Genomic DNA, 13,788 nt, shown 5'->3' on the forward strand with positions numbered 1-13,788 from the left:
AAAATCATTACAAACTAGAGAGAGAGAGGACAAGAACTCAAACACTACAACCTAATAAAGATATTTAGCCTTTAATACTGTTAGCTTAGCAACTCTGATACTGCACACTAGAGAAGAAGAAGAAGAAAAGAAGAGCTGACCTCGGCACGACAGTCATTAAGTGTAAAAATGAAGAAATTAAAGCAGGACTTTTTTTTTCCTTGGTTTTATTTTTTTATTCCTTTCTTTTTTTATTTTTATTTTTTAGAATCGGTTAAAACTATTACCATTGAACGCATAACCATGCCACAAATAACAGCTATGTTCACTGTCTGTACCTAATACGACTTTTTTATATATTTTTTTTAGTTTAAAAACCAATGCTGTATGACTAATAACAGTACAGGGATTCAGCCGTGAACCCGAATGCACTTACACTGAGAAAGAGCTCACAATGGTCAATAAGTGCACGAAAGAATACGAGCGTCGATTTTCTATTTTTCTACGTTTCTTTTCTTTCTTTCTTTTTATTTTTTGAGACGCTGAGAAAACCCACTATTGCCAGGCAACAGAACCATGAGACACTTCCAAAAACTCAGTTAAAATCGAGCGAATTAGAACAGGGCGAGACCGAGCCTGAAGAGCCAAGAGTTTGGTCCATATTCAAAAACGGTACATTTATAATGTACAGTATATATTGTGTTTATGTATGTTTGTTTGTATGTATGTATATACTGTGTATATATCCATATTGTTCATATTTAGTTTCATGGTTTTATTTATATATATAGGATTTATATGTCCTGTGCCTTTAGGTGAACATTTCGGAACACAATATTTGGAACAATATATTTATATTATATTAACAGATCTATTAAGGTCTTGTTTTAGATGTATTTACTATGCATTAGTTTTCCAGGGGTGCCCAATCCTATCCACAAAGGATTGGTTTGGCTGCAGCCAATCAGAAGCATGCTACAGATCCCTGTTTTAAGATGCTTGTTCAATCATTTATTCATTATAATCTTGTTTTTTTTAGTACATAATTTCACAATTACTTATAATTACATTATCAAAACTGTGATAATGCACAAAAAAATCACTGTTACCACCCTGTTACACATTGTTTTTAGTGCTATTTAGCTTTTAATCACTGATTATTTTAGCTTTTACAGCTCCTGTAACTTTTGTATTATTTTTTTTTTTGCACGATTAGACTGTTTTTACTATTTTTGACACAATTTGACTCTTATTAGTAAGAAATAAATCCAAACTTTAGATGATTGGAACATAAGAGAATAATTCTGGTGTATCAGTGCCTTATTAAACACTTTAATAAGTAATTAATATCATATTATAATGAATTATGTACACTATACCTGCCACTACTATACAGAACCTACATAAAAGTGTGTATAAAAAATGTAGGTCAAAATTACGGATTTTTTTTTCTGTCTTATTTTCTGTCGCCGACAGTCACTTTCAAGAGTATCACGTAAACATCAGCGTGTTTATGTTCGTTAATCTTCACTCATATGACCTGAAACCAATGTGAAATATATATGTATACATTTATATAGAGTTATATATATATATATATATATGTATATATATATATATATACAGTGCAGAGGAGTGACAAAACAACCGTTTTTGTACGTTTGTTTACTCGTTTACTTGCATTTAAAAAGTGAAAAAGTGAAGGCTAAAACTAAACAAAGAATAAAGCAAAATTAAAAAAATAATAAAAAAAAAGCAAAATCATTCAAAATGATAAAAACAAACCAGTAAAAATGTTATTTGCACGTGAGAATCTATGGCTTGTGAAAAATGAGGATATCTACAGAGTTCCTCCAAGGCAAATCCTAAATGGGCAGTCGATCAGAAAGGTCACGTGACCTCAGTCATGTGACCTTTAGTCGGGTGGCATAAGTCATGTCAGGTGACCTCCCCCCTCCTCACATCTCTCTTCTCCCATAAACCCACCTGAAGAACTACAGCTTCTAGAGAGCGAATTCTACGAATGCGCTTCACAGGTTAACGAGCTTAACGAGCGTATCGATCTTTAACGAGCTTAACGAGCGGTTTGAGACGAAGCACCGATGCTGCAGCTTCACCAGAGACGTAGAGCAGCTAGCAGACGTTATCAGAGAGTTAGGCCAAGCTACAGAAGTAGAACAGCAGTAAGAAGTCACTTTAAGGTACTGTGTTGAAATCCCTGGCACTCCCAACCAATCGAGAATTTGCTGGAAAAGAATCTGTACATTTGTTTTTTTGTGTTTTGTGTGTTTTTTTTTTAATGCTGTTGCAAGTCGCCAAGTTTTGGCAGTTGTGAAAAGTTCACCTGTAAAATTATACAAAGTTTGGTCACTGTTTGGTTTTGGAATTTTGAGTATGAAGATGAAGGCTGGTGGAGCCATGCTGGAAAATTTAACGTGGTATAATAAAGGGAAACCTGACTGTTAAGACTGGTAAATGTTAAATTAGGACACTGATTGGGCATCAGCAGCCGGAGTCAGAGAGAGCACAATTTGCCATGCTCTCTCCTCTTTGTTATTATGTCCCAATGTTTCTGAGTTCATTCCCTTGCATTGTGCTCCTATAGTGTCGAGAGCATTGCAATTTATAGAGGTTAAATACTTGGTGCAGGTAAAATATGGATAAAAATCAGGTATAAATCATTTTGAAATGCATTTAGTTTGTTGTAAAAAAAAAAAAAAGAGTTAAATTTGGTCCAATAGCCAAAACCATTGTAAGTTGCTTCTATGCCATCACCCCAAGTAACCTTTGTAGCACCTTTATTTTTAAGGGTTTGCATATTTATATACTATTGAATGGACCATTAAAAACTCCTCCTCATTGGCTTTTACCATTCTATTTGTAGAATTAGTTCTACAATTATATTATTATTAATGTTTAAATTAGCTTACACTGCAGTATTACTATTGTAACCTTTGCAACAATATATTTATTAAATACATTTATCTTCTAGGGGGTTGCAGAAGCTAGACAAGGCTGAATTTTATATATTTTTAGTTAAATTAGACAAGAAACAGTGCAACCATTTGATAACCCAATAGAAAGAATGACTATGAATAGTTAATGGATTTTTTTGTATTTTTTAAAATTACATCAAATATTGATGCTTGATTCATACTACTAAAATTTAGCTATCTAGGCTATGGACTTCTGTAAAGCTAATTTTAGCTAATAGTAAGCTAGTTAATCACATATCCAGAGACTAACCCAAAAGCATATACAGTTATTGGAGCTAACCAAGCTATAGAAAAGTCTTTACAATAAAAAATAGAAAATATTTAGCGAGCTATTTAGTTATCTTTCGTTTTAATAGACCAATTTGGACCTATAAAAAAACTCAACCAAAGTCAAATCGAGGCTTCCATGACTTAACAGTTAGGTTTCCTTTTAATAAAATGGTAAATGTGGATAAAATTGAAGTGTAAAAATAGCTAAATGTGGCACCTGATGTGAATCACGTGGTTTAAAGACACAAAGAATCACTCTTTTCGTGTGCTGTTGGGATGTGCGGCCTGTGTCAGAAAAGAGCTCGGAAAAAAAACATCGGAAAAGGGAGGTAGAGGACGAGAAAGAGAACGAAGGAAAACGACCAAAAACAAGAAAAGAAAATTAAGACTATGTTAAAATGCAGTGAAAATAAAGGAAAGTGTGGATCCTGGCGGGTTATTGGGTGGGCGGAGAAGCTGCCACGGGGGCCAATCATCGCTCCCCCTGACCGACATTCTGCGTCACACCCAGAGAAGCGCGAAATAAAATAGAAATAAAACAAAATAAAAGTGTAGATTTAAGGATTTCACCCCCGATCCCACCCGACGCCCACCCTGATTCCCTAATCCTGCAACTCAAACTCAATTTAAAAGAGTAAATTACGCATGTTTACATAAGTGAACGTGTTTGTGTGTGTGTTTTTGTGTGTGTGTTCTTCAGGGAAGGGAAGGGCATGCTGGGATTTGTCAGTGTGTGTCAGTAAGTGTGTGTGTGTGTGTGTGTACAGTAAGAGTGTGTGTGTGTGATTTATGTGTAGGCGTTGAGGCGCTCTTTGGAGCGGGTGGAGTGGATATCGTGCAGCTCCTGCTCCTCCTTGGTCTTGATGTCTTCGTATTTCTGCATCCTGCAGGCGTCCTTCACGTAGGCCCAGTTCGCCGCCAGGACCATCAGGTAGTGCACCTACAGGACACAGGTGTGCCGGGGAGGGAGACGGGTTAGTGAAGGAATGCACAGCGGTTATTCGTTTAAAAAACAGTTTAGCGTATTAAACCCATTTTTTAAGAGCTCAGGCCACCACACAGCTGGGATTAAAATTGGGATTTGGAAGGTGGTGAAATTCCCCTCCTTATGTTTGGTAAAGTTTGTTGACTAACTCATCATCAACCAAGCCATGGATTAGCAACGCAAAAAGCTAACTAGCTAGAAAAGGTTTTGTTCTTAAAGCTAACTAGTCTACAGAAATAGGCTTGGTTAGCAAGCTAATTACCAAGCCACAGATTATTAGCCAATGCACAAACAAAAAAGACACGTACCTAGTAAAGCTAATAGCTAAAGCTAATGACCAATCTACAGATTAACCATTGCAATGCACACTTCATTGCACTAATGCGCCAATGCACAAACAACGAGGTTTAGCCCAGATGGAAAAGAAAATTAACTATCTGTGATTTCTCTAAAGCTAATGGTAAGATAGCTAGCCACCAATCTACACATTAGGCAATTCATGGTTATTAGGCTTATTTTCTTCTTTTAGCTAACTAGGCTACAGAATAGGCTTCGTTAGCTAGCTAATTACAAAGCCACAGATAAGCTAATGCACAAACAAAGACACCTAGTCCAGGCTATGAATTTCTGTAAAGCTAAAAGTAAGATACCTAGCCATCAATCTACAGATTAACCATTGCAATGCACAATTCAAGGTAACTAGCTGTCTAAAAAGTTTTACGTGCAGCTAATTAATCATCAACCAAGTCATGGATTAGCCTTACCAATGCACCAAGACAACTAGGTAGCTAGCAACATACTACTAACTAGTCTAACTAGGGATTGGTTACCTTGCTAATTACCAAGCCACAGATTGGCCAATACATAAATAAAGACACTTAGCCAGGCTAGAAAGTTAGCTAGCTAGGCTACAGTTTTCTGTAAAGCTAATACTAAGACAAATAATCACAGATCAGTCTACATTTAAACCATTGCAATGCACATGGCTAAAAATTACCATGTGTAGCTTCTGTAGTTAGCTAATTAATAATCAAGCAAGCCATGGATTAGCCTTAGCAATGCACCAAGACAGCTAGCTGACAAGGGCTTGGCTAATTAACTAGCTAATTACCAAGCCACAGATTAGCCAATGCACAAAACACAACTTAGCCCAGATAGGAATCTAACTGGCCAGGCTATGGATTTCTTAAAGCTAATAGTAAGATAGCTAAAATCACCAATTTACAGATTAACCACTATTGCAGTGCACATCCCAAGCTAACTAGCCGGCTAGAAAGTTAGCTTATGTAGATACTGTAGCTAGCTAAGCTACAGAAAAGCACTGTAGCTCCAATATAGCAAGCTAAAAATTAGCTCAATAATATCTGTCTGATTTATATCATCTTTTGTGTTTATTTGTTTGTTTGTTCACATTTATATCAGTGAATAGTACTTTAGCCAGTCGTGCTAAATGACCAATCAGTGCTTCAATAACTGCAACTCCATACACACAGTGAAGTAAGGTGCAGTTGTTAAAAAAAAGAAAGAAATGTAAATGTATTAAAATATTAAATTATGTTGTTGTCTTTTTAAAGGGTATACTTTTTTCTTTGTTGTGTTCATATATTATCATTGTCAGTTGGCATTTATTGTTCTTAAAATGAAAATATCGTTTATCGCAATAAAACAGGCCTATTCACCACTATTCCAACCCAACATAACCCCTGTATTTAAAGTCACCACATTCCACGCAGTCCACACAGTCAGTCATTATAAATCATATCACTGAAATATTAAATATTAATCGTGTTACTGATCACCGATCAACAAAACCAACACAAGCTGAAACTCCAGGACGGGCCGGGTTAGTTTTTGCTCAGTGGGTTATCTTCTCTATCTGGGGCTCAGGCTGGATAGAGAGGGCGGGTGGGCGTGTCGTTAAAGCCTCAGTCATAAGCCTGGGAGGGGTTTTAATTGAGCCAATTGAGTCAATTAAGTTAAATAGGGGATGTTAGATCAGAACTGAATAAATGTCCGTTTTCTTTTTGTTTCATGGCCAATGGAGACGAGTCCCAGGGCTCCATAGATGGCTCCCCCAGCCGGAGTGTGTGTGTGAGGGGAGGGAGCGTGGAGGTTTGGGCCCCGTGCCGGAGGTGGAGCGTCAGAAACGTGTGCAGAATTTCCCCCGGCTCTGAGTCACGAGCGTGTAGTAATTACGGATGAGGACGGACACGGACGCCACCTGTTGCACGAGCATCCACAGCACAGGGACAGAGCACAGAGACAGAGCACAGAGACAGAGCACAGCATACAGATACATTAATACATCATCTACGTATAACAATCAAGCTTAACATTATTACTACACATTTGTTTCTGCACCCACTATCCAATACTTTTCAGCTCCACTGATCATATAAGACACTCTGTATGAGGTGTTAGTGTGTGTTGAGCTGATGGTACAGTGAGTGGATCCAATACTGCAGCAGTGCTGCTGGAGTTTTTAAACACTGTGTTTAATCTCTCACTGTCCTCCACTCTACACACTCCTCCCTACAGCTCAGGGGCGCAACTACATACTTTTTGGGGTGTATGCAAACGGGGTGTATGCGCCCCAGGGGTAGATACATTCTAAAATGATCAGCGGGGGTGGGGGGCTGGGTTGTGGGAGAGATACTTTTTAAAATCATCAGCGGGGAGAGAGGGGGGATTACGTTTTAAAATCTTCAGCAGGGGAGGAGAGAAACGTTTTAAAATCGTCAGCGGGGGGAGGGGGGGTGTAGATACATTTTTAAAATAATCAGGGGTGGGGGGGAGAGAAACGTTTTAAAATCGTCAGCGTCCTGTCATTAATTTTCCACTGCGCTCCGCAAACCAGCAAGTTGATTGGCTGTTTCTCTGGAGAGGAAATTTATTTGGGGCTTTGATTGGGCGCCCACTCTAGTGCAGCGCCCCTATGCGTTGCATAGGCTGCATACCCCCTTTTTGCGCCACTGCTACAGCTGAAACACCTTTCTTAACAGATGTACCACATAAAGCTATAAATGAATAGTTAAGTGATCTATCAGACTATGAAGGAATACATAAGGAATCATGTAGTAACTTAAAAGTGTTACACAAACCAAAAAATACTCTGTGAAGAAGCTTTTAGATGCTCTTATCTGGGGAGCTGTTTTTTCTGAGGCTGGTAACTCTGTTAAACTTGTACAACAAAGGGAAATCTTGTCCTTCCTTTCCTAGAGCGGTCCTGATGCGTGCCAGTTTCATCAGTTTCAATCTGGATTAGAGAATTACTCAAATATTCACTATTCACTGTATACCTGTAACTCTACCTCTTCGCTACTTTACAACTGATTAACTCTTGATGAGTTCAGCACAGCTGTTAAATGAAAGCCATTCTAGGAGACGAACAAGCACCTGTTGGGATAATTTTGAAAAAGTAGTTGTAGCTGAAGAGTGGGGAGAAAATTATAGAAACCCTTGTGTTTTTGAGTGAAATACTTTAACTTTGCATTGAAGGGGAAAAATCTGTTATGAGATCGCCTGTGAATGTTCATTTCGGCGTTTTTAAATGGTATCAAAACGCTGCTGGAGTGGAGGAAGATATATTTTTAAAAATTGAGACAAAAACCTTTTAAACAGTTTTTAAAAAATACCACAATTCGTATGGATGGGGCCTGAGAAAATGCCAGCAAGAGGTGCAACTTTTAGAAGAATCTAAAATGTAAAACGTATTCTGGCTTGGTTAACACTTTTTTTTATTTTAATCTGTATTATTAAAACAAAAAGTTTAGTATTAATCTGTATTAATGCAGAACATCTTAAATAATGTAAGTCTGTGTCCAGACTTTTGCCTGGTACTGTACACTGTCTCACCTACAAGCTCATCTGTTGCTGCACCTGTTGTTCACAGGTGTTTAAAAACTGTATTATACAGTAGAATTATATTATATATATATATATATATATATATATATATATATATATATATATATATATATATATATATATATATTCAGTGGAGCTGAATAATTGTATGAATTAGGAGGTGGTCATAATGTTATGCTTGATCGGTGCACATCCTCTGATCATATAATACGATTAGAATCATCCTGATATAATAAGCCCTGTAATGTCTCTTTTCACCACTAGGTGTCACTACAGGCTTTCACTACAAATCCTCCCCCGCAGAGCGAGTGCAGTGGTGGTCTTAAAGAAGGTGTATGATGATGTAATTATATAATTAAAAGAGCACAAAGCGGGAATGTTTGGATTGCAGGTGGTGTGTGTTCACAGTGTGTGTGTGTGTGTGTGTGTGTGTGTGTGTGTGTGTGTGTGTGTGTGTGCATTTGTTTGTTTGCAAATAAAAAAAATAAATCCATATTACGCTGTGAGCAAAATCGTTCACAATCGATTCATTTTTGATGCTTTATTTGAGCTACATTCTGTAATAGGGGCAGTTATTATCCTATATGTACTGTATGTATGTATATATGCATGTATATATGTTGCACACCTTATACAGTCTATGGCAGCTCAGTGATTGGAAAATATATATTGATCTGATCATCAGTTTAGTTTGGTTTAATCTTAATTCGTAGAGGAAGAAATAAGAGTTCCTTCGTGAGGCGATGAGGTTCGCTTCGCCTCGCCTCGCCTTTCCTCAGCTCTCCTCTGTTTCCATGGCAACAGCACCCCATGCATTTTCGATGCTGAGCATTCCTCTTACTCTTTCGCTGTCACCTTTTCCCTCGTTCTCTCTCTCTCCACGTCTCTCATCCACCTCTCTCTCTCTCTCCCTAAGTCTCGTTCAGTGTCTCTCGCCCGTTCATCATTCATTAAAAGCCCTCCTGTTTTTAAATCTACACTTTTTACCCCAGTTTTCAGGGTTTATCTGTTTTTTTTTTTTGTGTTTATGGTTTTAAACGCTGGGTTGTGAATCGTAAACCCCGGTGTGAACGAGTGTGAGGATCACAGGACAGCTGCTCTTCTCTCCTGCTCATCCTCTCCTCACGTCCCCGCTACTATCAGTGTGTACACAGCAGCACTTTATCAGAGGTGATGATTACACCAGAGCCAATCACACTGTTATAACACACACACACCATACACACTGTCACAATACACACACCATTACAATAGAGATGGAGAGACAGAGAGGGAGGGGCTACCTAAAGAGAGAACATGATGGAGAGAAATAGATAAACAATAAAGAGAGAAAAAAGGTAGAAAGAGAGATGGAGAGAGAGGGGTGTGGGAAAGCTACAGAGACAGGGAGAATTAGAGGAACAGAGAGAGAGAGAGAGAGAGAGAGAGAGAGAGAGAGGAAAAGAGTGACAGTTAAGGAGGAAAGACAAAGTTAAAGAAAGAAAGATGGAGGGACAGAGAGACAGAGAGTGAGAGCAAGGAGGGAGAGGTACAAAACGAGCAAAAGAAAAATAGACAGACAAAAAAATGTGAAATAAGAGGGAGAGAGAGAAGTGAATGAGAGAAGTGAGTGAGAAATAATGATAGAAGAGAAATAAAACAAGGGGAGAGAGATTTTGAAAGGGGTCAAAGTAGAGGGGGGAAGACAAAGTAAAATAAATAGAAAGAAAGATGAAGGGACAGTGATTGACAGAGATGGAAAGTGAGAGAAAGGAGGGAGAGATATAAAATGAGCAAAAGAAAGATGGACAGATGAGGAAAAGTAAGAAAGAGAGAGAGAAAGAGAGAGAGAGAGGAATTTAAAAAAGTGATGTAGAGAGGAAGAAAGGCCAATGAGAGAATAAAAAAGAAAGTGAGAACAAAGAGATGGATGGGTGGATGGATGGATGGATGGATGAGGATAGATGAGTAAGGAGTGTGGACACAAGGTAAGGAGAAAGAGAGAGAGAGAGGGATTAAGAAAAGGGTGTAGAGAGAAAGAGAGACCAATGAGAGAAAAAAAGAGATGGAAAGTGAGAATACAGATAGAGAGATACAGGAAGCGAGAAAGATAAAGTGGGAACAAAGAGAGAGATACAGGACAGGAAGGGAGAAAAAACACGGATGGATGGATGGATGGATGGATGGATGGATAAAGCAATGGGGAAAGCTAGACCAATGAAGGAGAAAAGACAGAGATAGAAAGTGAGAGCAATGAAGAAGAGGTATAAAAAGACCAGAAGAAAGGACAGGGAAATAGAACAAGGATGGATGGATAGATATGCAGAAAAAGAGAGATAGAGAGAGAGAGATAAAAGATAGAGTGAAAGAGAGAGTATAAATATCTCACCATGGCGATGACGGCTGCTCCTGCCCCCGCCAGAGCGCACACAAACAAGTGGAACGTCAGGTCCAGCTGGAGGAGGAGACCAAAATAATACAAAAATACATAGTCAGTGATCAGTGAGAGTACCTACCTGTAATTAACTCTATATAACATTAGAATACTAAACCCAAATAAACATTAATAAAGTCAGTGATCAGTGAGAGTATCTACCTGTAATTAACTCTATATAACGTTAGAATACTAAACCCAAAAAAACATTAATAAAGTCAGTGATCAGTGAGAGTACCTACCTGTAATTAACTCTATATAACATTAGAATACTAAACCCAAATAAACATTAATAAAGTCAGTGATCAGTGAGACTATCTACCTGTAATTAACACTATATAACGTTAGAATACTAAACCCAAATAAACATTAATAAAGTCAGTGATCAGTGAGAGTATCTACCTGTAATTAACACTATATAACGTAAGAACACTAAACCCAAATAAACATTAATAAAGTCAGTGATCAGTGAGACTATCTACCTGTAATTAACACTATATAACATTAGAATACTAAACCCAAATAAACATTAATAAAGTCAGTGATCAGTGAGAGTGTCTACTTGTAATTAACTCTATATAACAGTAGAATACTAAACCCAAATAAACATTAATAAAGTCAGTGATCAGTGAGAGTATCTACCTGTAATTAACTCTATATAACGTTAGAATACTAAACCCAAAAAAACATTAATAAAGTCAGTGATCAGTGAGAGTACCTACCTGTAATTAACTCTATATAACATTAGAATACTAAACCCAAATAAACATTAATAAAGTCAGTGATCAGTGAGAGTGTCTACCTGTAATTAACTCTATATAACAGTAGAATACTAAACCCAAGTAAACATTAATAAAGTCATTGATAAGTCAGTGAGTGTCTACCTGTAATTAATTCTATATAACGTTAGACTACTAAACCCAAACAAACATTAATAAAGTCAGTGATCAGTGAGAGTATCTACCTGTAATTAACTCTATATAACATTAGAATACTAAACCCAAATAAACATTAATAAAGTCAGTGATCAGTGAGAGTATCTACCTGTAATTAACTCTATATAACATTAGAATACTAAACCCAAATAAACATTAATAAAGTCAGTGATCAGTGAGAGTATCTACTTGTAATTAACTCTATATAACGTTAGAATACTAAACCCAAAAAAACATTAATAAAGTCAGTGATCAGTGAGAGTACCTACCTGTAATTAACTCTATATAACATTAGAATACTAAACCCAAATAAACACTAATAAAGTCAGTGATCAGTGAGAGTACCTACCTGTAATTAACTCTATATAACATTAGAATACTTAACCCAAATAAACATTAATAAAGTCAGTGATCAGTGAGAGTACCTACCTGTAATTAACTCTATATAGCATTAGAATACTAAACCCAAACAAACATTAATAAAGTCAGTGATCAGTGAGTGTCTGCCTGTAATTAACTCTATATAACATTAGAATACTTAACCCAAATAAACATTAATAAAGTCAGTGATCAGTGAGAGTACCTACCTGTAATTAACTCTATATAACATTAGAATACTTAACCCAAATAAACATTAATAAAGTCAGTGATCAGTGAGAGTATCTACCTGTAATTAACTCTATATAACGTTAGAATACTAAACCCAAAAAAACATTAATAAAGTCAGTGATCAGTGAGAGTGTCTACCTGTAATTAACTCTATATACCAGTAGAATACTAAACCCAAATAAACATTAATAAAGTCAGTGATCAGTGAGAGTATCTACCTGTAATTAACACTATATAACATTAGAATACTAAACCCAAATAAACATTAATAAAGTCAGTGATCAGTGAGAGTATCTACCTGTAATTAACTCTATATAACGTTAGAATACTAAACCCAAAAAAACATTAATAAAGTCAGTGATCAGTGAGAGTGTCTACCTGTAATTAACTCTATATAACAGTAGAATACTAAACCCAAATAAACATTAATAAAGTCAGTGATCAGTGAGAGTATCTACCTGTAATTAACTCTATATAACGTTAGAATACTAAACCCAAAAAAACATTAATAAAGTTAGTGATCAGTGAGAGTATCTACCTGTAATTAACACTATATAACATTAGAATACTAAACCCAAATAAACATTAATAAAGTCAGTGATCAGTGAGAGTACCTACCTGTAATTAACTCTATATAACATTAGAATACTAAACCCAAATAAACATTAATAAAGTCAGTGATCAGTGAGAGTGTCTACCTGTAATTAACTCTATATAACAGTAGAATACTAAACCCAAATAAACATTAATAAAGTCAGTGATCAGTGAGAGTATCTACCTGTAATTAACTCTATATAACAGTAGAATACTAAACCCAAATAAACATTAATAAAGTCAGTGATCAGTGAGAGTATCTACCTGTAATTAACTCTATATAACGTTAGAATACTAAACCCAAAAAAACATTAATAAAGTCAGTGATCAGTGAGAGTACCTACCTGTAATTAACTCTATATAACATTAGAATACTAAACCCAAATAAACATTAATAAAGTCAGTGATCAGTGAGAGTATCTACCTGTAATTAACTCTATATAACGTTAGAATACTAAACCCAAAAAAACATTAATAAAGTCAGTGATCAGTGAGAGTAACTACCTGTAATTAACTCTATATAACATTAGAATACTAAACCCAAATAAACATTAATAAAGTCAGTGATCAGTGAGAGTGTCTACCTGTAATTAACTCTATATAACAGTAGAATACTAAACCCAAATAAACATTAATAAAGTCATTGATAAGTCAGTGAGTGTCTACCTGTAATTAATTCTATATAACGTTAGACTACTAAACCCAAACAAACATTAATAAAGTCAGTGATCAGTGAGAGTATCTACCTGTAATTAACTCTATATAACATTAGAATACTAAACCCAAATAAACATTAATAAAGTCAGTGATCAGTGAGAGTATCTACCTGTAATTAACTCTATATAACATTAAAATAAACCCAAATAAATATATTACCGATTACTACTATTTGGGAAAAAATAGTTATTCTTTTTTTTTTGCATTAGAAACCCATGATGTGTTCTCTTTAAAGTTTATATTTCTTCATTTATAGGGGCACTTAAAATAAAATAACGTACAGTAGTAAGTAAAATGAGAGAAATTGTTGATAAATTATTGGAAGTGCTCACTTGTATTGATGTTGCTGACTTTATTAATATGTAAACTATTAATCTACACTTTTATCAGAGTTAATAAACTAAATTTGCTCTTAAACTTCAG

At 36.0% G+C, this 13,788-nt stretch overlaps 1 protein-coding gene across 2 annotated transcripts in view; it reads right to left on the reverse strand.

Annotated features, from left to right (window-relative positions):
- Positions 1-1,418: 1,418 nt before the first annotated feature.
- gpm6ab (glycoprotein M6Ab) overlaps positions 1,419-13,788 on the reverse strand; it is a 158,432-nt gene continuing 146,062 nt past the window's right edge. For both annotated transcript variants that reach the window (XM_049481409.1, XM_049481408.1), the window contains exons 6-7: positions 10,466-10,531; positions 1,419-4,185 (exon numbers count right to left, since the gene is read on the reverse strand). In XM_049481409.1, the coding sequence (XP_049337366.1) occupies positions 4,033-4,185; positions 10,466-10,531 (219 nt within the window). In that variant the 3' untranslated portion in view covers positions 1,419-4,032. The remainder of the gene's footprint in view (positions 4,186-10,465; positions 10,532-13,788) is intronic.

Source organism: Astyanax mexicanus, chromosome 7 (genome assembly GCF_023375975.1).
Source record: "Astyanax mexicanus isolate ESR-SI-001 chromosome 7, AstMex3_surface, whole genome shotgun sequence".
Classification (NCBI taxonomy): Eukaryota; Metazoa; Chordata; class Actinopteri; order Characiformes; family Acestrorhamphidae; genus Astyanax; species Astyanax mexicanus.